At 37.2% G+C, this 23819-nt stretch overlaps 1 protein-coding gene across 2 annotated transcripts in view; it reads right to left on the bottom strand.

Moving 5' to 3' along the window:
- Window positions 1–23819, bottom strand: part of LOC138190738 (two pore potassium channel protein sup-9-like) — a 1051447-nt gene that overhangs the window by 270034 nt on the left and 757594 nt on the right. Inside the window, exons 10-11 of one of the 2 annotated variants that reach the window (XM_069134924.1) lie at window positions 20870–21811; window positions 20467–20601 (exon numbers count right to left, since the gene is read on the bottom strand). The exons of the other annotated variant lie outside the window; for it this stretch is intronic. Coding sequence (XP_068991025.1) covers window positions 20569–20601; window positions 20870–21811 — 975 coding nt within the window. The 3' untranslated portion in view covers window positions 20467–20568. Of the gene's footprint in view, window positions 1–20466; window positions 20602–20869; window positions 21812–23819 lie in introns of those variants that run through there. 2 annotated transcript variants of the gene reach the window in all.

Here is a 23819-nt window from a genome sequence, read left to right on the forward strand (position 1 = left end):
TTGAATTTTTTTTTCCGTGTACACAGAATCCCCCTCGTATTACTACTCATTATTACCTATGTACACAGAGGCCAATTACAGTCCATTTCAGAAAATTTCAACGACTTTCATCCACGCATCCAATTCACGTGTGAAATAGAAGAAGATAAAAAAAAATAGTTTCTTGGACACCATGGTCTAAAACGTAACAATACAATATATATGTATATAAAAAAAAGGTATAAAAGGTATAAAACGGTATAAAAAAAGCACATGGTCTGGACTTTACGTTAATTTTGATTCTCGATATCCAACAGTACATAAAAGATCATAGCCATAGGTTTTTATGATATATGCATAAAATTTTCTAATCCCATTTTCAGAAAAGTATAATTTACAAGTTGTAGACGATACACTCAATAATAATGGTTATCGTCTAACCTTAACCCAAAATATCAAAAGTAATAGAATACATAAATTCTGCAACAATACAGAAAGTAAACCTGAGTTCAACGAACAGAACAAATTATAACTTCCATTCCTTATGTGCAAGATTTATCACATCAAATTAGGAAAATATTAGCACGGGAAGGTATAAGCGTAGCTTGTAAAATCATCAATGACTCTAGATGCCTTTTCTCAAAACTTGAAACAAAAAACTCGAATTATGGATCAAATTAATACCACATAAAAAATAAATTGTAACGATTGCCAGCAAATATACATCGGACAATCGTCACAACACCTCAAAAACAGAATCTCATGTCACAAATCGAACAATGAACAATGATCCTGACAAATGTGCCTTAGCTCAGCATAACTGCATAACTTAACAGAAGGCCACATTTTTGATTTCACAATGCCTCTATTTCAACTTGTGAAAAAACTGACATAAGAGAATATGTAAAGAAATGGTTCATATTCCTAAAAAATATTGACATTGCATGCAACAAACGTACTGATGTACACAGCTTCAGCTATCTATATTCTGACATTTTACAAAATTAAAATTACGCGCTCTTAATACACCAAATGACTATGACTCCATCTTGTTTTTTCGAGGTTCTTCTTATCCAATCACAACACCAAGATCTATACTCTTGATACTCGATTAAAATCGCACTTCCGAAAAAGAAGACACTTCCTCACATAATGACGAATTAAGAACATCTAGTCCAAATGTTGTCGCAAATTTTTGTAAGTAACGTCAATCCAAGTGTACCATTGTTTTAACAAGCCTTCGATAATTTGTTTGACACCTGCAGTTTAGGTCAGTATCCTAATATCTCACCTAGCGTAAACATTCTCTGCAATTTCAAATTTATAAACACATCTGCTCGATCTTGACCCACGATTAATTAAGCGACGAGCTTAGCTATTAATTGCATAATGTTTTTTATTGTTATTTACAAACCTGTAATACAACATATAATTTAATATCAAGAACAAGACCACCTCATTTTAGTTTCTGACAAACAAGCGCAGTATAAGGGGGAAGTTATACACTACTATTTTCGTTTGTTCTCTGTTTTTTAATTCTTCAGCCTAAATCGTCGTAATAAGTAAATATTCAACCACTGACCAACTCCAACGAAATTCATTTATTCAAATAAGATTTACCTTAATTTAAGTTATCGAGTTTGGATTCTAGTCATCTCACGGTCACGTCGAAGCTGCGAGTCGGGTGCTATTATGAACGCCGTCTGTTAGGTAGTCTGGTGGGAGCAATGTCGATAAATTAGTTTATATACCACTGGCATGTTTTCCTCGCCTTTAGATGCCTCCGAACAGGTAGTAAAGTAGTACTTTTAAGTCCTAGGGAGTAAAAACGACTTTTACTCCCTCCTCGGATTCTCAGGGCTTAAAAGTGGAAGTTGCATTTTTTGGTCCTTGGAGCGCGTGGTTGGGTTGAATTTGGGTTGAATGGTATACGACCCCATGGGATATGTCCTGTAAGGTGTGACGGATCTGTCGGGGTATTATGGACCCCACGGGGTCTGACTGATTCCCTGGGGTATTATGGACCCAATGGGGTATGACCGACATCCTACGGGGTATGATAGATTTCCTGGGATATTATGGACCCCGTGGGATATTATGGGCCCCATGGAAATTGACCGACATCCTATGGAGTTTGACGGATTTCATGGGGTATGAGTACGCGCGCTTAAGTATGAGAACTTGAGTTTAAATATTGAGTATTTGGGTTTGAATGTCAAGTGTTTGGGGTTGTTTGGCGAGTTTCAAATGTTGAATTTGGGCTGTTCGGGTTCAAAATTAATGTTCAAAAAACAATTGTCGTAACTATCTTTTTTGAGAACGGACGATATTATATCAACGCTTTTATGAATTTTCATCAGAAATCAGTTTCATAATAAGGAATAATAAATTTAAAAAAATGCATAGAAACATTAAAAATTTTTTTTTTAAATATTTGTTCCAATGCCTGGATTTTTCGCTTTTTAGCGTTTTTTCCACTCTCCTCCCTTCCTCTATATCGAGCACTCCTACCCGCACTGACGTAAGCCAACTTTCGTAGCATCCGCAGCTGCATTTTAGCTACACCTTATTGCATTCACCGTGGATATGGGGTAACTGCGGGGGGTTGCACCCGCCGGACCCACACGCTCTAGTAGCAAACATTTTTCGCCTAGAATAAAATTTCCACATACGTGCCAACTTTCCGAGCAGAGAAGCTCGGAAAACATGGCAAGGGGTATATATAGTATCGTGTGCACCTCGGGAGTAAGCTATTTTACTCCCTTGGTGCACAATCTACTATATAGTTTCAGTTTCGTAGCAATTATTACTGTAGCTTGAATATATCTCGGTTTCGAATTGAGAGTTGCGTATTTGAGATTTTCAAGTGATGAGTTAGATTTCAGTTAGCGAGCTGCAAGTTCAATAGATTAAGAAATAGCATAGATTACGAATAATTTTCTGTTGTCTGATTCTGGATTGCAAAGAGAAAATTTTGATTTATTTTTTTGTTCTTGTATCGTCGCTATTGCAAAATATATTATTTTATTTCATTTTTGTTAAACAGCGTGTTGTTGTCGAGAATCTCTCTCTTTCTCTTTCTTCGAAATTCGCCCTCTGCTCTCCGCGATACTTAGTTACCGAGTATATTAGCCGAGGTTTAGCGAAAGTAAAGATTGCGAGGCGCGTTGACCACGCCAGATGCCTCATAAAATTTTACAATTTCTTCTGTACAGTTATGTTTCAACTATCATTACGTGTGCAAATTTCGTTGTGAACAAGCCAAGTTCTCGGTCACTTCTCCGGATGACCGAGGTCAATAAAAAATAATGCGTGTTGCGCAAATAACAATGCGTGTTGATTTTCATGTAATTAACACTAGAGCTACTGAAATCAGGGCAAAGCTATTTCTAACAAAACCACTTAAAATTACTGGTCTTCGGAAAATACCTATTAATAAAAAATCTGCGTATCATACTGATATAAGCATTTTAAATTATTAAGAATTTTTGGACACCAGTTATTTCAACTGGTCCGGTGGTTTCAGTGTTAAATGTTGGTCATATCGGGGCAAAACTTCACGAGATAAAAGATGATTTTACACGTTTTCCTTTCATGTTGCGCAGCTTTCAGTGATCAAGTCTTGTCTATTATAGAATCTTGGTGATCGGTCAATTAAGTACTTAAGATCATTAAATACGAGGTCGAGAATTCCTATTCATCACATCAAGTCTTGTGCTATCTCACGTTTCGAAACTAAATTGTTCATTTTTTAGTGCCTGTTGGCGACGCATACCAATACGTAGACAGAAAAAACAGCTGTAACTAGTGCTTTATGACCTATAATTTCGTAATCGGCCATTGCCATAGACCATTATTGCCCCAGTGATTATTAAGTTATAATCCGAAGTTTAACGCGATCTCGACCTGACAATGTGTAAAAAATTAAGAAGTATACTCAATAGCACTACAGTTTAGACGAGTATTACTTGAAACCATATGTAATAATAGAGAGGTATGGTAAGGCGAGGGAGTGAACGACCGCTATAGATCAGCTAGAGATAAGTAAAGGGACAGAATGTATTATAATACTACGATCTGTAGTGTAAATGAATCCAAGTACGCTAATCTCACACACACTACAGCGAGTGGACAACAATACAGTCTGAAGTTCTCAAAATCCCCACGAAAGCAAGCGAGAGGAGAATACGGAGAAGAATCCAGAACCAGATCAATATTAGTCGAAACTCGGAAGAGAAAACACGTGAGTCTTGTTGACAGTAGCTCGTTATGTGTGCGGGAGGGATCCAGTGAACTGTGTGAACATGGGGCTATCAACTCGACGAATCGAGGCTCATAATGATCAATTTGATTATTAAATGGCATTGGATCGTGTTTCTAATGTACTTGTGATCAAGTAATTAGATGCGAGAGTAAAACTGGGTAGAGCCGGTTGGGGATTCTCGCGCTGGCCTTCCCGGGGCCTCATGATCGAGGTTTGGACCCGTGGTGGTTGACACGTTAGAAAACCAACGTGGTTATTATAGTCCGCCAATCATGGATACTTGAAAATAAATAACAAATCACACAAAATTGGTGTAGCTGCGTGGACTGGCCTTGCCGGGGTAGCTAAGCTACCCTAGGGTGGTTTCCATGTCGGGAAACCGGCGCGGCTTGCAGCCCCCGGTTAAGATTGATAATACAGGAATAAATAATATTAATAGTACAGGTACTGACCGATTATTTCGGGTGAGATGGTACCTGTACACGTCATCCTGGGGCCTACTCCAGTTCTGCTCGCGACGAGACCCGTGTTGAACGGATAACCGTTAGAAAGTTACCCAAGTTGACAGAAGCGTTGAATAATTACTGATTGAATGAATGTAAAGCTTGTCCCATAAGCCCTGAAGTATAGTTTCATATCTGGTGGCCATATTATTAATCGTTAAATCGACCTTGAACCCACTATTCTTGTTTTGGGTATATCGAAAAGGGTGACTGTGAGACCTATAGCTAGTATAAAAGGAAATTTGGGTACTTGTAGTACCCGGCTGTGAGGTCTGTCACTAACAGTGCCTGATTTGTGAACAAAATTTACCTGGAGTTTCGATCAATTACTTTTAATCAAAAGCTCAATTCAGTATTGATATCGAGATTCCATAATAAATATTTTAATAATTACGGAAACTTAGCTAGCTTGAAATTCTGCAAATAAGCTCGATCGATCGATACTTCAAATATATAAAGTGAGATGCGTAGCACTGAGTGCTGAGTGTACCAAACATAGTCAGGTGGATAAAGTTGAACTAACAAATTATATCTTGTCAGTTGCAATTGATCTTTTGGGATACAAGGCACATAAAGCTTTGAACAAGTGAAGTCAGCAAAATGAATCGCAGCACAAATTTATCAATTTCAACAAAAGAACTGTTTTGGTACAATGTAAACAATTTAACTGGTCGCAGTGCTAATATCATTTCTTGGACACTGATTCAATTTGTGTAATATAATAAATAAAAATGACCTTCATGTATTTCATGCTCATAGGTTCAGAATTAAATAAAAATACCCAAATTAGTCATAATTATTAGAGAAATTTAAATTGAATGGTAAGCTGTTGAGCTTTCGATGAGGCTATCCGTAGATTTAGTAGTCTTACGAAGCCTAAATTTATGCTCACGTAATCGGGTAAACTTGGTTTGACAATCTATAACACCTTCGAACCAACTGAATGCTGCGATGAAACTGCATTAAAATAACTATGATTTTGTTCTGAAATAATTCCCTGCAATTTCGAAATTATCGATGTCTATCAAAATCAGTTTATACGTCAGAACGAATAACAAATTAGTGTCTACAAAAAGTAGAGATATCCTCCCCAAAAAACATCTCTAGTGCAAGAACGTTTTTTCCAAACACATTAAATGTGGTCATTACCCACAAAAATACTTTCTCTGATTGAAAATGTAGGGATATAATTAGCATATACAAAAAAAAAAATCATTTCACAAATATGCAGCATATGTATATAAATATTTTTATCCTTGATGTAAAAAAATTAAAAATTCGAGTCATATACTACTTCCAAGTACATGTCCGTCAATTCATAATAAAAGCATAACTGAAATTTAATCCTTAGCTTCTACAGTTCTCTAAAGTCATGCTGCCGTCACAGTGTGTCACAGTGAGATCAGACTGACCCTACACTTATCTAACTATAAATGGTAATTAAGTACGAATAAGAAAAAAAAGATGCATACATTAACATACTTCCCAATTACAGATGAAATAGAGCAGTGCCAATCGGACCCTGGTGTGGTAGTCAAAAGTTAATAAAACATTCCGATCGGGATGCGAGCAGTGAATATTGTCTCTGCTTTTGAGGTCCAATTATAATTGTGCAAACGAACCCTGTTGACGCTGCGCAATTATAAGCGAAAGATTGGCAACAGCTACATAATAGTGCTGAAAGTCTACAAATCAACAAAATAAAATTACTACCCAAGTGGTACTTGGCAGGCCTTTTTAGAAAAATGAATAAAGTAAATTGTATCGTAATCTTGAGTGATTGAGTGTTGACATTCTTTTTAATTGTTGTCATGAAATCTGTTTATAAAATTCGTTTGCCCATCTTCTTCCTTGGTTGCCGTAGCTTGAGTTTTGCAACAACGCATAAAGGCCCTTTTGCTTCTTGAAAATATAAAGTGAAGTTACGTTTTTTGAGTAGATTCATTTTGTTTGTAAATTGCGTGTGCACTATCAAATTACGCTGCACGGGCTATAAGGTAAATGTACCAGTTATTAACACGTTTAGACTCAATTATTGACCCTTCTATTTTCCAAAATTACAAATTGACGGCACAAATTGTGAATTCCTTGATGACTGAAACCAATTGCTAGAGGGTTCGACATCACCAATTTATTTTTTGGTGATTGTAGAACTAAGAATCGAACAGATAAAACCAAATAAGGTCAATAATTGGGACAGGGTCAATAACTGGTGCACTTACCTTAGTACCATCAGCGTGTTTTCGAAAGTGTTACTCGTAGTCTCATCTAAATCACGTCGCGGTGTGTGTTAGCGTTCGGTTTGTCTCAAAGATTGTTTTTCGTTCAAGGAATATTTGAATTTCGGATGTTTCACGTTAGTCGCGACCAGATTAATATTGTTTAGTTGAGAATTACTTTTTTGCTTTTGGGTGTCGCTGCTAGTACCACATCGACCATATTAATAATTTTGTTGGACCTCCGGAAGGTTCGCGCAATAATTAGTTAAAATACTTGAATTTGTTTCCCTTTGAATTGAATATTTTGTGCCTTTTTTAAATCTTCTATTATACGATATATTATTTTTGTCTTATTTTGATAAATTGCGAAGCATTTCGAGTGTCCGTCACTTCTCTCCCCAAACTGAATCCCCCCTCTCCGCGATACTGAGCTGTTCAGTGTAGAAGGATTTTTTTTTTTGTGGTAACTTCTTTGCGAAACTACTCAATTCTCCTTCGTTTTGAAGGGCCATGTTTCGAGTCATCCCTGGTAGAAACGTCGTCATCGACGAAAATCGTAGGTTCTTCTTCTGAGATATTCTGTGTCACCGCCGATATGAAACTCGTTTGTCCCGGCAGGTAACAGTGAAGGATACTCGTCCTCGATATCTTCTTCATGCAGTGATGCTAATACGTCCAGCACGGCCCTTCAAAACGAAGGAGAATTGAGTAGTTTCGCAAAGAATACTCGTATACACTACAGGGGATACGACAAAAAAAAACGCGCCTACTACTCTACCTCGACCGTGGTGTGGAAAAGAGTTCAATGTTAATATTATATCGGCTAAAACAGAAAATGATAGTTTAAGACATAATAATATGTAACATAAAATAATAAATAACATCATAATAATATAAAATACTACTCGAAATAAAATTAACAATTTTTCAATACCTACGTATTTCACTTGTTCTTTACTCTCTTCCCTCCGCAACGCTAAAAAATCAATGAAAACAAACCGAATGAAAAAAGGAATAGGTCAAATTGTTTATTAGGAAATGCTCTAAAAAAACAGCTAGGACGCATTTTTATTGGAGGATTTGAAATTTCTGAGTTCTCTCACCTTTAAGTACTTCATCTCCTTATTTATCGTCCTTTTCTGCTCATAATTTGTTTAATCTTGATTTGAAGTGAAAAAATTGTAGAAAAAAATTACAGATAATTGTATAAGCTACAAAAATGCTCCTTACAAAATTTTTGTGAGCCTTACGGTTATGGAGATATATCGAAAAAAGAATTACACCCTTAATTTCAAGATGACGGCCGAATGACACCACCCCCCGTCCCGAAAACTTGTTTTTATAGTCACGGCTGAGCCGAGAAGATATTTTGATTACGGATTACAAAGAGGCATCAAAGATGAACTAACAAGAAATACGGATCATCTTGAACTCGGAGATGTTATTTTTGTCGATGTTGGTATTGATGGCCTGCCGAAAGCAAAAAGCTCAAAGAGTCACTATGGCCGATTCTTGCGCGAATTAAAAACAAAATATCAAGTTTGAATCAATTCCTAGTTGGGGTTTATCGTGGAGATAAAAAATCAGATTCGGTGACAGATTTTCTGCAGGATTTTATTACGGAGTGCAGAGTACTGATAAATGAGGGCTTTCAGTTTTTGAACAAAAATATTAGAGTTAAAATAAATGCCGTAATATGCGATACACCAGCAAGAATATTTGCAAAATGTATCAAGGCTCATAATGCGTATTTTGGTTGTGGCCAGTGCATTGAAGAAGGTGATTATATACATAATCGAGTTCTTTTTCTTAATAATGATGCTTGCCTTCGCACTGATGATAATTTCAGAAGAAGGTCTGACGAAGAACATCATACTGGAAATTCTTCTTTTGAAATATTACAACTTGAGATGGTGACACAGTTTCCATTGGAATATATGCATCTGTGTTGTTTGGGTGTTGTGAAGAAAATAATTACTATATTGTTGCGTGGGCATCACGCGGCAAGACTAACTGGGGCTAAAATACAAGAGTTGTCAGATATGTTAGTGTCACTGTCAAAATGGGTGCCAATAGAGTTTCAGAGGAAACGTAGATCGTTAAATGAATTTGACCGTTGGAAAGCTATCGAACTTCGACTTTTCATGCGGTATTTAGTTCCAGTTATCTTAAAAAAATTTTTGCCTGCCCAGCATTATACTCATTTTAATTCTTTTAACTGCGCTATGCCAATTTTATGTCATCCTACAGACTGCTTGAAAAATAATCAATATGCTAAAGATTTGCTTGTTTATTTTGTTCGTGAAATGAAAAGGCTTTACGGTCAAGAAAATCTTGTGTTCAATGTGCATAATTTGGTTCATTTGAATGAGAGCGTTAAGACGTACGGTTCACGGAACCAAAGTCAAAGAATTGTACTCTCCGTGACATCTCAAACCAACAAATTTCTGACAACCAAACAGGCATGTTAAATTCTCTTTGATTATGTGAACTGGTTGGTAGGAGTACTGTACATGCCATGCATTTTTCGAATAAATAATATGTGAATTATTATTCACTTATTATAGAAGCAATACGCCAGTCGTGTGCGATTGATAAGCAAACCTGCGATGCCCCAAGTAAACCCAAATCAGGTTTGTTCTCATTTAGATTACATTATGTTTCCTCTATCATCAGTACATTTTTTAATCTAACAAAATCTAATTTAAAGTTCATTTTTGAACGAAATAGATTCAAGTGTGCTGTGGCGGTACTCCGAAAAATCATCAACACTTCCTGAAGAATCCAATAGACAGGTGAACTTAAGTGACACATTCACTTCTACTGACCCAGGCAAGTTCATTTCTATTCAATTCTGTTAATTTTTATGGTTTTCTTTTAAAAAATGCGACTCATGAAAGCTATGAACTCCACTATTATAGAGACAACTGAGCCCAATGACTTATATAGTCTGCAAACACCGCAAACTCATGGGGATTCTGATGATCAAAAGATGTCAGGTTCGCAGTGCTTATTGTTACTATCATTTCTTATGTTCCACAAATTGGAAATGCAAGTTGTATGTTTGTGCTAAACACATAATTATAGTGTACGATGAATGTATATAAGTTTGAAATGCCAGAGCATTTCACAAACACATAATTCTGCAGTAGTCCGTCCTTCCTATTTCGCCAACTAAACACGAAATTCTGAAAGAATATGTGCCTGTCTACATTTTTCCATTTTTTATTTCTTTGTGCTGTGGTCTATCAAATAGAACCATACATAGGATGTACTCATTTTCAGTAGATAAATTTTTACATCAGGACTATATAATTTCTTGCAGATCGGCAATCTCTGATGACAAACTGTGACAGTCAAAGTAACCGCGAAGCTACCAAGAAGCAATTAAACAACTCACAAGGCGGCGATTTTTTTAAAAAGCAACGAATACAAGGTCAGCGTGTTGTTAAAGAACAGGTAGAGGTTAGAGTAGTTGATGGACATAGCTGCCCATGTTGCAGTACGTAATAATACACATATTACTTTATGTCACCTTGAACGACTGTGAAACGGATTGTCACAATATCATTATTGTGTAGATATTCTTTAGTTTTATGAGTTAATGAAAGATATAAGTCAAACAAAGTTGATATTCTGCCCTTGGAGACGTCACGCCCCAAACTGAAGTTCGAAATAATTCTGAAGGGTGTAAACAGCGACTTTATTAATATTCACTCGGGGGAGTGACACTATTGCGTTTCTAAAATGTCGGTGTTCGAGGGGAGAAATATTATCTTTTGTTAAACTTTTATCATTCACCTATCCACGAACTATAATCTTCTACACGTCAAGTAAAAACACCTCAAGAATTACACCTACAATCAAGTTATTATTTTAGAAAACCTGAGAACGACTCTTGATATGTTGGTGAGACGGATTAATTATTTGACTGCAGTAATTGAGTCAAATCATGGACATGTACTGGAAGAACACACCAGAAATACTAGTAGCGCCAAGAATTTGTTGCCTGAGTTTCCGCTGATTACAAAAGAGATGGTAGATCTGTTCAATGCGAAATTAGTCGATGATGCTGTCGTACGTCAATTTGTAAGTTTCCGAACTTCGCTGTGACTAGAAGTTATTGGCTTGATTGCTGATTTGGAGTGTCTATATGAAATACCCATAATTTTCTATCTTCCTAGAAACAACTGGTAAACTAGATTGGAGGACAGACGCCAACTAGATTCATCGCCAACATATTAAGTACAATACTCAATGACAACTTAGCGCGAGATTATTCGTGGACTGGAAGGAAAAACACTCTTCAATTCGGAAACACAAAAATTTCCAAAATTATAATAGGTATGTTATTCACTCTGATCATATTAAAGTTATTTTTAATTGTTATTTGTAGTTTTAATTACTGGGAAACGAAATTTACGCTATTTTATCGTCGCTTGCATTCCGTGGGAAAGTATATCGATATGATACGTATGAATAATACTCATATATGTAGGTGTGCATCTAATGAACTCCGTATTTACGTTACTCAAAAACGTAAATCAAGTCAAGAAATTAACACACATAATTTTTTTTTTTTGTAAAATTGCTTAGAAACGGTTCTCAAGGGAAGACTTGGTGCGTCAACAACAAAGAGTGACTTACAAAAAACAGTAATGGAATGGATACATCACGCTGGAGAAAGGTGGAAAAGGAAACATATTTTGCCCAAGATTAACGTAACTTCTGGGAAAAGTAATTCTGACAACTGCGCTTCTAGAAGCATCACTTCGAAGAATGCCACCCAGGAACCAAAACCATGTAACAGTCGTCTCATTATTCATAGCGATGAAGAGGACTGTTAGTTTATGTACGCAATTCTGGTCAAACTGTTTCAAATTTTTTTTTTTATTTGAAGGATGAAGAACGTGGTCAGCATTTTCTTCAATTTATTTTAGCCTTTAACTTGCATTCACTCACGTGAATCACTTAAAATTTCGAATCTCGTCGATTGGTTGACGGATATTTATTCTTGATGAAGAGGACTATTAGTTTATGTACGCAATTACGTTCAAACTGTTTGAAATTTTTTTCTTTTTCCTTTGAAGGACAAAGAACGTGGGAAAAATTTTCGTTAATTTATTTCAGCCTTTAACTTGCATTCACTCACGTAAGTCACTTAAAATTTCGAATTTTGTCGATTGGTTAGCGGATATTGTTTGCACGATAAAATGCTGTACCATTCATATCGCGACATAACAATTACATATCAGAGTTTAACTGACGGGTTTCTATACATTATTTATTTTTATATATATGTATATATATATATATATATATATATATATATATATATATATATATTAGGGTGCTTTTTTTTTGGACTATATTTTTTTTTTCGGTCCCATCGTGAAATTTTGTTGGAAATACAACAAAAAAAATTCCCTGAAAGATTGAGCCCTTAATATTAATATTGAGTGCTCGCCCAAGGCATGTAAAGATTTCCCGCTTAAAATACACGTAAACTTCAATTTTTTTCTTTAAAACATCTACAGTTCAGAGGCATTCTATGGTGTAGTCTAGGACGACAGTAGGTTTTCTTCGGAATGAAATGCTCTACAAAAGTGCTCATTGCGGTGAAGTCGTAACTCACACCGGCGAAGTCGTACGGGCCACCCAAACCCAATTTTTTCATGAAATTCTTGTCTTTTTGCCCGTATCTCGTAAATAACAAGAGCTACAAAAAAAATTATTTAACAAATTTGTAGGAAATTTAATTTCCTACAAAAAAGTTCCAAAAAACCAAATTGCTAGCATCGATATTTATTGAGATATTGGGCTTTTAAGGTGAGGAAGTATGGAATTTTCATGAATTATTGAGTTCAATTGTCGAATTATTGATTGTCGAATATTTTTTTGTTTTGTAGCTGTCATTACAATTACAATTCTTGTCATTACAATTACAAGAGCTACAAAACAAAAAAATATTAGCACAATCAATAATTCGACAATTGAACTCAATAATTCATGAAAATTCCATACTTCCTCACCTTAAAAGCCCAATATCTCAATAAATATCGATGTTAGCAATTTGGTTTTCTGGAACTTTTTTGTAGGAAATTAAATTTCCTACAAATTTGTTGAATATTTTTTTTTGTAGCTCTTGTTATTTACGAGATACGGGCAAAAAGACAAGAATTTCATGAAAAAATTGGGTTTGGGTGGCCCGTACGACTTCGCCGGTGTGAGTTACGACTTCACCGCAATGAGCACTTTTGTAGAGCATTTCATTCCGAAGAAAACCTACTGTCGTCCTAGACTACACCATAGAATGCCTCTGAACTGTAGATGTTTTAAAGAAAAAAATTGAAGTTTACGTGTATTTTAAGCGGGAAATCTTTACATGCCTTGGGCGAGCACTTAATATTAATATTAAGGGCTCAATCTTTCAGGGAATTTTTTTTGTTGTATTTCCAACAAAATTTCACGATGGGACCGAAAAAAAAAAAATATAGTCCAAAAAAAAAGCACCCTAATATATATATATATATATGGGTACGTCCAATACTTTTCGACCGCAGCTTGCGGGCTTGGGTCAGCGATTCGACTGCTGATTTTTTCCAGAAAAGTAGGTTATAACAAAAGACGATTCTCCAAATTTGAGCCTAACATAAGAAAATCTGGTGGCTATAGAAATTTTTGAAGTTTTTAATAATTCAATTTTTTAGTTATTTTCACAATTTTTTCATGGGAGCTCTATGGGACTTAAAGACTCGAATCAAACGGCATTCCCCTTCTCTGACCTTGTATTTTGAGGAAAAAAATAGTTTTTTACTCCAAAGCAATATCCAGTTGATTTAGGACCCTTTTCATGAACTACTATTTTAGCAAAATTTCGCATAACTTTGAAACGCTGCCAAGTCAAGAAATTTCCAAGTAAACGGCCAATCGACGGCTTCAATTTTTCGTCTAGGTATATTTTATCACTACCTACACGAATTATTATTAATTACCACGTTCCTTTTTATATACGGCCTCGCAAAACCAACTGATTTCTGAAAAATCGCTGTTTTCAGATAGTTGTAACTTTTTTCTATGCACTCGAAATCGCTTGAAATTTTCAGGGAATATACTTCATTCTGTCCCCAAACAACGCTGAAAATTTCCAGCTAGGAGTCGGAGTTGTTAATGAGCTGTGAATTTTCAAAATGTTCAAGTTTCCCACATGATATTTCGTATTTAATGGCATTATCAACTATATAACAAGTATTGAGTACGACTTCATGGGACACAAAGAAACAAATATTCGATTTCAAATAAATAATTACAATATGAATGATGAATAAAAATATTTTATACTACTATAAATATCCTATTCTCACAGTCAATGAGTTTTTTTTTAAGGCGATACAAATTATAGGGATGTAAGCCATATTTTTATAACATTACTTTAGTATGTAATTTTGCAAGCTCTTCATGTTTTTTTTTATTTAGGTTAATAATCGACGAGTGTAAATTTTCCACGCGCAATTCAAGAAGTCGTTGATAATGCCATGAAATATGAAATATTATGTGGGAAACTTGAACATTTTGGAAATTCACAGCTCGTTAACAACTTCGATTCCTAGCTGGAAATTTTCAGCGTTGTTTGGGGATAGAATGAAGTTATTCCCTAAAAGTTTCAAGCGATTTTGATTTGATGGAAAAAAAGTTACAGCTATCTGAAAACAACGATTTTTCAGAAATCAGTTCGTTTTGCGAGGCTGTACATAAAAAGGAACGTGGTAATCGATAATAATTCGTAAAGGTAGTTATAAAGTATACCTAGACGAACAATTTGAGCCATCGATTGGGCGTCTACTTACAAAATTGTTAACTTGGCAGCGTTTCAAAGTTATGCGAAATTTTGGTAAAATAGTAGTTCATGAAAAGGGTCCTAATTAAACTGGATTTTGCTTTGGAGTGAAAAACTATTTTTTTTTTTTTAAATACAAGGTTAGAGAAGGGGAATGCCGTTTGATTCGAGTCTGTAAGTTATACCGGGACAATCTCTTGAAACTATACATACAATGCGCATGCGCCAAATAATTCAATCTCATTGGTCGGTGAACTCGCCCTGCGGCGATGTTTTCGTCTGCTGAGCAGAGCGCCAATGTACACAAAATGAAACTAAAGCTGTAAATCTCTCGGGCGTAAAGTCGTGGATTGAGGTTATGCTGCTGTTTATTTTTACGTAACGTGAATTGTTTAAGAACAGTATCGTTCAGCAATACCGCGGTCGATATCGGAAGATATTCAAGCGACGCAATGAAGAATTCAACGGAAAAGCAAATATTGGGTGTTATTTATTGAAAGAAATCTGAAATTCAATGTGAAATGTCATTAACAAGTGGGAGTCTAGACAAACAGAGGTAGGTAAGTAAAAACAAAGTTTATTGTGAACAGATTCTTTATTTACTGTAACGTGGCATTTTTACTGCGCGTTCCACACGGCTCCCCGAACTCTAGACGGACCCTAAACTTAGGGAGCCCGCGGAGTAGACCGCGGCTCATTTCGAAAAAGAGCGCCAGGACAACGGTCACGCATCCGAGACTCAAAGAGGGGATCATAGTCGGTCCAGCGAATAAGACTTTTCAGGATTTTTGTTTATTTTTTTTTTGGGTGGCGAGTAAATGCGGCCTCAGACAGGGGATCGGCAGCAAATTCGAACGACGTTACTAGATGGCAATCGCGGCGGATCGCGACGAAAGGAGGGCCTCACACGAGGCTACGGAGAGAGCGTCAACGGAGAGCTCTGCCGCGAGGGAACCCAAGGCGGACGAGATTTCCGTTGGTGGCCGGCGAGTCGTAGCATCCCCCTCCGTCACCCAACTGACGACAGGTGCCCTCGCGAAGTCGTCACCACGCCACTGTCGAGCTACGGGGTACCATAGACTGGCCAGCCAATCAACACCCCGCGACAGCGAAATTCAACGATAGCGATACGATAGGCTGTAAGAGTTTCGTAACGAGAACCCCAATTAGATCGGGGGAATTTTGACTACGGGTAGCGCCTATGTTCGGAGCATGTTCGAATTGCGGCTCCGATTTGCAGGACTCGCCACTTGAGTCCTGGCGACGTTGCGTAGTGGGTGGTCGTAGTATCGAGTTATAGTGAAAAACAAAAAAGGGAAAATCGCGTGCAATGGCAGCAACTGGAGTCGGGGAATTCCTCGGGTGGCTAGGAAGTGGTAATCGCTTGTAATTTTTTGCGGGCATATTTCGAGCGCAAGTTAGATTGGCACACTGATAAGCGGTCGGCCCACTTAATCTTGGAGTTAGAGTAGCGCTCGAAATCTGTTTCCGATCTCCTTGATGATGACCGTAGCCTGAGTTTTCGCGATAACGCGTAGAGTCAAGTTGATCCCTGTAAAGTCTCGCGTAGAGTCACGGTTTCGAGTGGGGAACAATTTCGGTTCGAAATTGAGTGCGGCCAAATTCCGCTACACGGGGTCTCGTCGAGTCTGCGTACGTAAAAAGGGTCACTTTTCGGGGGGGGGGAGGGGTCGCGTGTTACTGTGCGTGGATGCTCGGTTTAGCGGGAAGGGTTGCGAACTTTGTGGAAATAGTGACTACGACTGGAGCTCGGATGCGTCATAATACGTTACACACCCGCACGATCAGAAAAGCTTCCTAGAGTTATTAATTCGGTTGCGATTAGGGCGTCGAGTCAAGTCTTTTTGGTTTATTTTATGAATTCTTGTGCATCAGTAAGGTGGCGACTAGCGCCCGTAGAAGTAAGACATCACCTAGATTTAATCACGATTGCGATTAGCGCATCGATCATGATCTCGATCACGTTTTTGTCTAGCGGTTTATGATTAAGTGACGACTAGCGTCGTCGTAGAGAACGATCGCGGGCAACGCATCTAGTCCAAATCTTGTTTTTGGGTTTTTGCGAGTTAGGGTATTATTAAGACGGCGACTAGCGCACGTAGGCCGTAGAGGTCTCCTAGATTTATTCATTTTTTTTTATTATCATTTTGTTGTTCCTTTTTTTTTTTCTTTTGAGTTAAGTTTAAGCATTTGTATTTGGAATCGCGAAAAACGACTTTTGCAGTAGTATTATTATTTTTATTTTTTTTTGTATTATCGCTGACGAGAAATATTTTCCGAAATCGGGACATAGGAGGTCCTAGAGACGTTCCCGCGACTTTTCTGGGACCAATCCCTGGACGTCACAATCGTATTTGTGAGCTCCCTGCGACGTTCAATGGACGTCCCGTTGCTGTGTGGGTCTGAAGCTATACCTCGTTCGCAGTTTATTGTTCTATAATTATTATTCATATATAACGTATTATAAAAATGCCTTACGACAAGTTAAAACTGAAAAATATCTTGCTGCAAAGTGACTGCCAAATAATCGATGGCAATGGACATATATTACCGCCGTCAAGTCCCGTATATCGTCGTATTGCTAACCGTATGACATTCGGTGGTTCACATATCGAACCACATCACGTTTACACAGTCATAAATGACGATCGTAACAGGTTCAGGCAGCTTATAGAAACAACATATAAGATAAATTCAAAGGGGAGCAAAGCTACTGATATTAGCGATTGTTCTTTCAGAACAGTACCTGCAGATGTAAGTCATAACGCATTGGAAAGCGTTCTCGCTAAAAAAATTAATCTGGTTTTATCTCCAAAGAACTGGCAGGACATGGTCCCGAAAAAAAAAATTTCTTCGGGTAGGGAAATTCCAAGAAGGGTGAGTCGACATTCCAGCTGAAAAAATATGCCAGCAACATAAATCAATCGATTGCGTATTCGCGTTTAAAAATAATATGACGACTCCTACCGCCAATGCGACGAACTATTCAACTTTCGTTGGTTATTGCACCGAGTGCAAAGCCCAAATAAGCGGTTCGTTAGAAAAAGCACCGAAGATAGACGTTGACGTAAATATTTCGTGCAGGATCGATGGCATCCGGCCTGATCAGCACACAGATATTAAGATACGACAATTGAAGAAAAAACGCCGGGAAAAAATCGTTAAGCAAATGATCGATCAAAAAAAAATGCTGCCGTCATTAGGCGAGAGATGGCGAGCCGTTCAAAAGATTTTGGAGGAAAAAACCCGCCGATAATCCCAAAAGGTGACGTTCTACGTAAAGCAAACGAATAACAGTTACTTAAGATGTACTGGTTGGAGTTTGCATTTGCTCCATTGAACTTGCTACGCGAGTCCTAATTTGGAGATCATGCGGGTTTTATTCACAGTATCGGTCTGCTAAAATTCCACTGCATGTATTGGATACCGGAGCAGGAAAAAATATATATCGCTCGGTTGAAAAAAGATCCAAGCGCCATTCTCACGATCGATGGTACCGAAAGTATTCATAAACGTGATCACAAAAATGACCCGCACGTTTTCGTTTACCAATGCATGGTAGTCACTAATGAGGGCAGTGTACCGGTATTCTAAATGGTGACCGGTGACCAACGGTCGTTTCAAATTGCGAACTTTCTTCGGGTTATTTTGGCGAAAGGTGTCCCGCACCCTCCTATCGTCGTGTGCGATTTCGGATGCGCTTTAGTAAACGCTGTCGTGGAAATCTTAGGTAGCTACAGTAGTTTGGCCGATGACTTACAAAGATGCTATACAGCTGTTATGGAGACCCATACTAAGATGCCGACTGCATATATAAGATTGGATGTAAGTCACGTATCCGCCATGGTAGCACGATGGAATTGTCTGAAATCGACAATCAATGCAGGGCAACAATTGTACCAACGCTGTATTGCGCAGGCCTACCAAATGAGTGATTTCAAAGAGTTGGCTTACTTTCTTGAATCGGTCTTGATAGTATGTCTCAGCGAATTTTTCGGTAATGCAAAAGATGGGTTGCCATTGCAACCGGAAATTCACATGCAAGTTCTTGACCTAGCTATTGAAGGAGTTGATTTGACTGCGCTTAAGGACAACGGAGAACTCAGGATAACAGACGAATATAACGAAGATGACGTTTCAGAGGACACTACCAGCTCAAATTGGAAAGAGTGGGCTAATGAATTGTACGATTCTCCTGATGTCATTGCAAAAACATGCGTAGGAGGAAATCGACCCAACGCATGCTTTAATCGCGCTTTCGCTCTTCGTCTGACGAAGCAGTTGTTGCCATTTATTCTACTGTGGACCGGTGTAATGCGACCGCATTTCGGAATCGGTTCAACCATAGCAATGTCCTCGTCGGTCGAAGCAGAGTTCTGTGATCTTAAGCACCGTTCATTCGTTACCAAACTTCCGATGCGGATTGATTTATTCGTGCGGCAACATCTAGACCATATCGACGGCAAAGTAAAATCGGCCTCAAACTCAAGTGATGTAGCGATACTCGACTCAGTCTCTGTCCCCTCTAACAAAGGTGATCTGCCGATAACCAATCAACCTAAAGGCTCCGAGCTTTCTCTAAGAAACGTTAGCGTAGAGTCTAGCAACAACAAATCGGTACTGGGATCTGCTGCTCTGAACACGGTTTCATGAATGGAACTGTCCCTGAAGAGATCACAGAAACTTCATTGAACTAGTGTTGCCCAAATGCAAGAACAAGACGAGACTTAGCCAGTCTTGGTCTTGGTCTTGCGCCAATACACCTGGTCTTGGTCTTGGTCTTGGTCTTGCGCTCCCAGTCTTGGTCTTGGTCTTGGTCTTGCAGCAAGAGTCTTGCAAGTCTTGCAATTACCTATTAGTCTATTACTATTTATTAAAGTTTACTTTAAATCTTAAAAAAACGTATTAGAATTGGAACATTGTGAGCTTGAATTAACATAGCCATAGTAAAGATCAAGCAGATTAACAAATAACTGAAGATTTAATAAGAAATTCGAAAAATTAACTGACCTATATGTCGTTTTCCATGGAAGTAACTGTTTCTTAATAAACATTTATGATTTATAAGCTTACATTTGCTAAAACATGTAAAAAAACAAATTAATTACAATAACTTGACTGTATTTTAAAGAACAATACTTATCTGTCTAAAAAGAGATTGAACCCTCAACTTATAAGAAATTTAATAAAAGAGTTTTACGATTTATCATTTATTTGAACAAAAAATAAAATACAACACTAATCAACAGCTTTATCATTAGGTTATGATACTTTATATCAATTTTTTTGACCAACAATTAATACAAAGTAACCATCTGGCTGACTCATCATTTAACCTATTTCTATGTTTTCTAATTACTACTGATGCTTTAGAAAATAACCTCTCAGCAGGTACTGAAGTTGCAGGTATTGAGAGAAAATCACGGGCCATTTTCGATAAAATCGGATACTCTGTCTCATGCGTCCTCCACCAATCTAAAATGTCTTCCGAGCTGGCAGTTCTTGGTTTTCTCAGGTACTCCTCCAACTCGTCTATCACTAAGCCTTGAAGACAAGATCCAGATGACGTCGAGGGACATTCATAGAGTTTATCAAAGTCTATTACGTCTTCATCTTCATCACATACTTTATTTTCTTTTTCTGGTAATTCCAGAGATTTGTTCAGTGAGTGTAGATTTTTATATTCTTCATAAAGTTCATTGAACTTGCGCAGACTTTCTGTTTTAAGTTGCTTCCCCCACATTGTCAGGTCAAAAGTCTGAGCCTTATGCCTTGGGTCTAAAATTAAAGAAGTACAATAAATCCAGTTGCTCTTTTTGTAATGTTTAAGCATTTTGTCTCGAGCTGCTTGGAAAGCTAGAATGAGCCTTTCATCCACTTCAGATCGATTAGGTTTCTCATCTAACTGTTTTACCATAGATTCAATTTTATCTAGCAAAAGATTGAATGATACAATGACTAGCGGTAATGTAACATATTTGTCTCCACCAAGTTTTGTACTTAAAAGTTTAAAGTTTATTAGAAATTTATGTAATTTTTCGAGTACCTGCCATTCATTAGCTGTGATTTGAAAATCATTTAATTCGGTGACAGAACTGCACAATATGTCAATGCCCGCTCTCACTTTTAAACCAAATCCAATCATATCATGTGTGGAATTCCATCTCGTTGGACAGTCAAGAATGGCATTTAGATTTGATGGCACGCCAGCTGCTTCACAAGCAGACTGAAACTTCTTCTTCACTATCTCACTTCTTTTTATTTTACTGGAAACACTGCGTAACTTTGTTACAGATGTACGCGAGTCAGCAATATTTGGTGCAGATTCTTCATCTTCCTCATCCTCAGTTTCGTCTGCATAGTCTTCGTACTGCTGATCTTGCGCGTTAGTGTCAGACTCACAGTGTAATGCTAAGGTCTTTAATAAATCTTGTACACCAAGGTTTAAAATGTGAGCAAAGCACCGGAAATGTTGATTGTCTGAATCAAAGTGTGGCGGCAGCTGTTTGCCCAGTTCATACATAAATTTGGTATTTGCAGTTGCGTTGTCGACCGTGATACCTTGTATTTTATCAATTATGCCATATTCCAATAAACATTCATGGAAAATCGTTGCAATATCTTCCCCAGTATGTTGACCGCGTGATGGTATAAAATCAAGAACTACAGATTGATACTTCCATTCGTTGTCTATATAATGAATAGTAACCCCGTAGTAACTCCTACCAGCAATTGACGTCCACCCATCAATGGTAAAAGACATTTTAGATGATAATTGTTGAAGTCGTTCCTTGAGATTCAATTGGAGCTCTTCAAATCGCTCTTTGACTTTCCTTCTAAGTGTAGACCTTTTAGGAAACACCATATTAGGGCAAATACGTCGAAAATATACTTGTGTAGCTTCGTCATCGAAAAATGAGAAGGGAAGATATTTTTTCACCACCCAATCAACTGTAGCTGTCGTGATGTTGTCACTGCTGTTTTCCGACTGAAACAAAACAATAAATCTTGTGTTATTATTTAAAACATACAAGGTTTGAGCATATAAGAGGAGGAGGTATGTTGTTGTTAAATCGAGAAAATCGTTAAATTGATATTTGTTATATTAAGGTTGCACTGTACTGTAATTTACCAAAATAAAGTACTTAGTTGTTACTGGCCGATTAAATGAAAATATGGGTGTTTATAAAAAATATTTAAGACGATAATTACATACTTAATATGTCGCACCCCTAGATGAAAACACCACTAACTCAAAAATACTTACGTAAGTTAATGGCGTTTTTGAAAGTATCGCATGAATAGCTATGCAGAGTTAAAAAAATATTCTTACCTGTCCACTTCTTCCAGCGGTTACTAAAAAGCTTGTGATATCTCCACTTAATTTTGGTTTAACAGGAAGAAATATTTCTGATTCCTTTTTGTGGAAAGATATTAGATGTTTCCTTAAGCCTGAAGTGTTTCTGTTTTTCATTTTTATTTCAATCTTTTTATGTTGGCACAATTTACAGAAGGCAGTTTGGGATGCATGAATTATTTCGAAAAACTCTTCAAATTTGCTTTTGGGTCTTTTAGATCTGTGACTCAAACTCTCGTTACTCGGACTCGAATAATTTGAATCTTCGTCACTCATATTAAATTGTACACGTGATACGTTTTTAGAAAACAACAAGAATTAGTAAAAACAATTATTAAGTTAGACTCGAAGCACAGCTCAATCGGAAATGACTGGAATTAAAATAATTCCTTTATTTATAGTACGTTTCCTTGCTTTCTACCGCGCCGCCTCGCCACGTCCCGGCTCTATGAAAAGGATGCCGCCGCAAATCAAATAATGCCGCGTGCGGCGTACAAACACACACTAAATATTACCTACTTGTACAGACGCGACGCGTGAATAAAATATATATAAAGAATTAGTGAAAATCACTATTCTTTACATATAAGTGAATGTTTTGGCGTACATCTATACTAATATTATAAAGCTGAAGAGTTCGTTTGTATGTTTGATGACAGAAGTTTTAAAATAAATAAATAAGTCCTGAACGTCACTATACCTCCAAAGTTACTATTCCTCGTGGACGAAGTCGCGGGCACAGCTAGTAAATACTTACTCTCATCATCTCTCTCAGAGATATTCGGGCTGGTAAGTAATACAAAACTCTTATCGCAGGCTTTTTATTTTATTAGTAGGTAAGTACCTACGCTTTTTATATTATTTTATTAGTTTTGTAGAATTTTTTTACACGTTTCAAGTATATTTAAAAGTGGCTACAATATTTATTAAACGGGTGCGGGGTGATATTTGAACACTTTTTTGCTATTTTTTCTTGTAAAAACTTAAGAAATATAATGACTAAATGTACAATAATAGTACCTAAGTAATTAGTTTAAAACCATATAAGTAATCAATATTATAATATATACTTACTAGAATGAATTAATTTGACATCTACTACCTATCCTTACCATTTTATCCCAATCATAATACTACTTGCGTGATCAGTATAATGTATTCATTTTCATTCTAAGCACTCTGAAACTTATTTATTCTTTGGAACACCTGTAGGTACTCTTAAAATTCGAAATTATTTTGCACGAGTATACCTACGCCTACGCCCTATGGCGGCAATCAAATAGTGTCAAATGTTATGATTTCGGCGTGGCGGCAACGATTGTTTTAGATTTCAAAAGAAGCCGCCGGCGCGTGTATCGTAACCATGTACTTCCGAAAAGCGGCAAATTTCTTTGAGAAGTAAGTACAAAACCTTTGAAGCCGCATTATCAAAGTGCCGATGGTTAAAACATAACTATGCATGCACTCAGTTTGATTTTAATAGATAGGTCCAGTTTTTCATACCTATTCTTTGATACAGTTTTTTGCGTCTCATAGAATTTCTAAGCGTACCTACCTATACACCGAACTGTTACACCTAACTACTCAGTGAAATAGCGCTAAGTCCTAGCTGCAAGACGCAAGAGTCTTGCAGGCTATG

The sequence above is a fragment of the Neodiprion pinetum genome, chromosome 1 (assembly GCF_021155775.2).
Source record: "Neodiprion pinetum isolate iyNeoPine1 chromosome 1, iyNeoPine1.2, whole genome shotgun sequence".
NCBI lineage: Eukaryota > Metazoa > Arthropoda > Insecta > Hymenoptera > Diprionidae > Neodiprion > Neodiprion pinetum.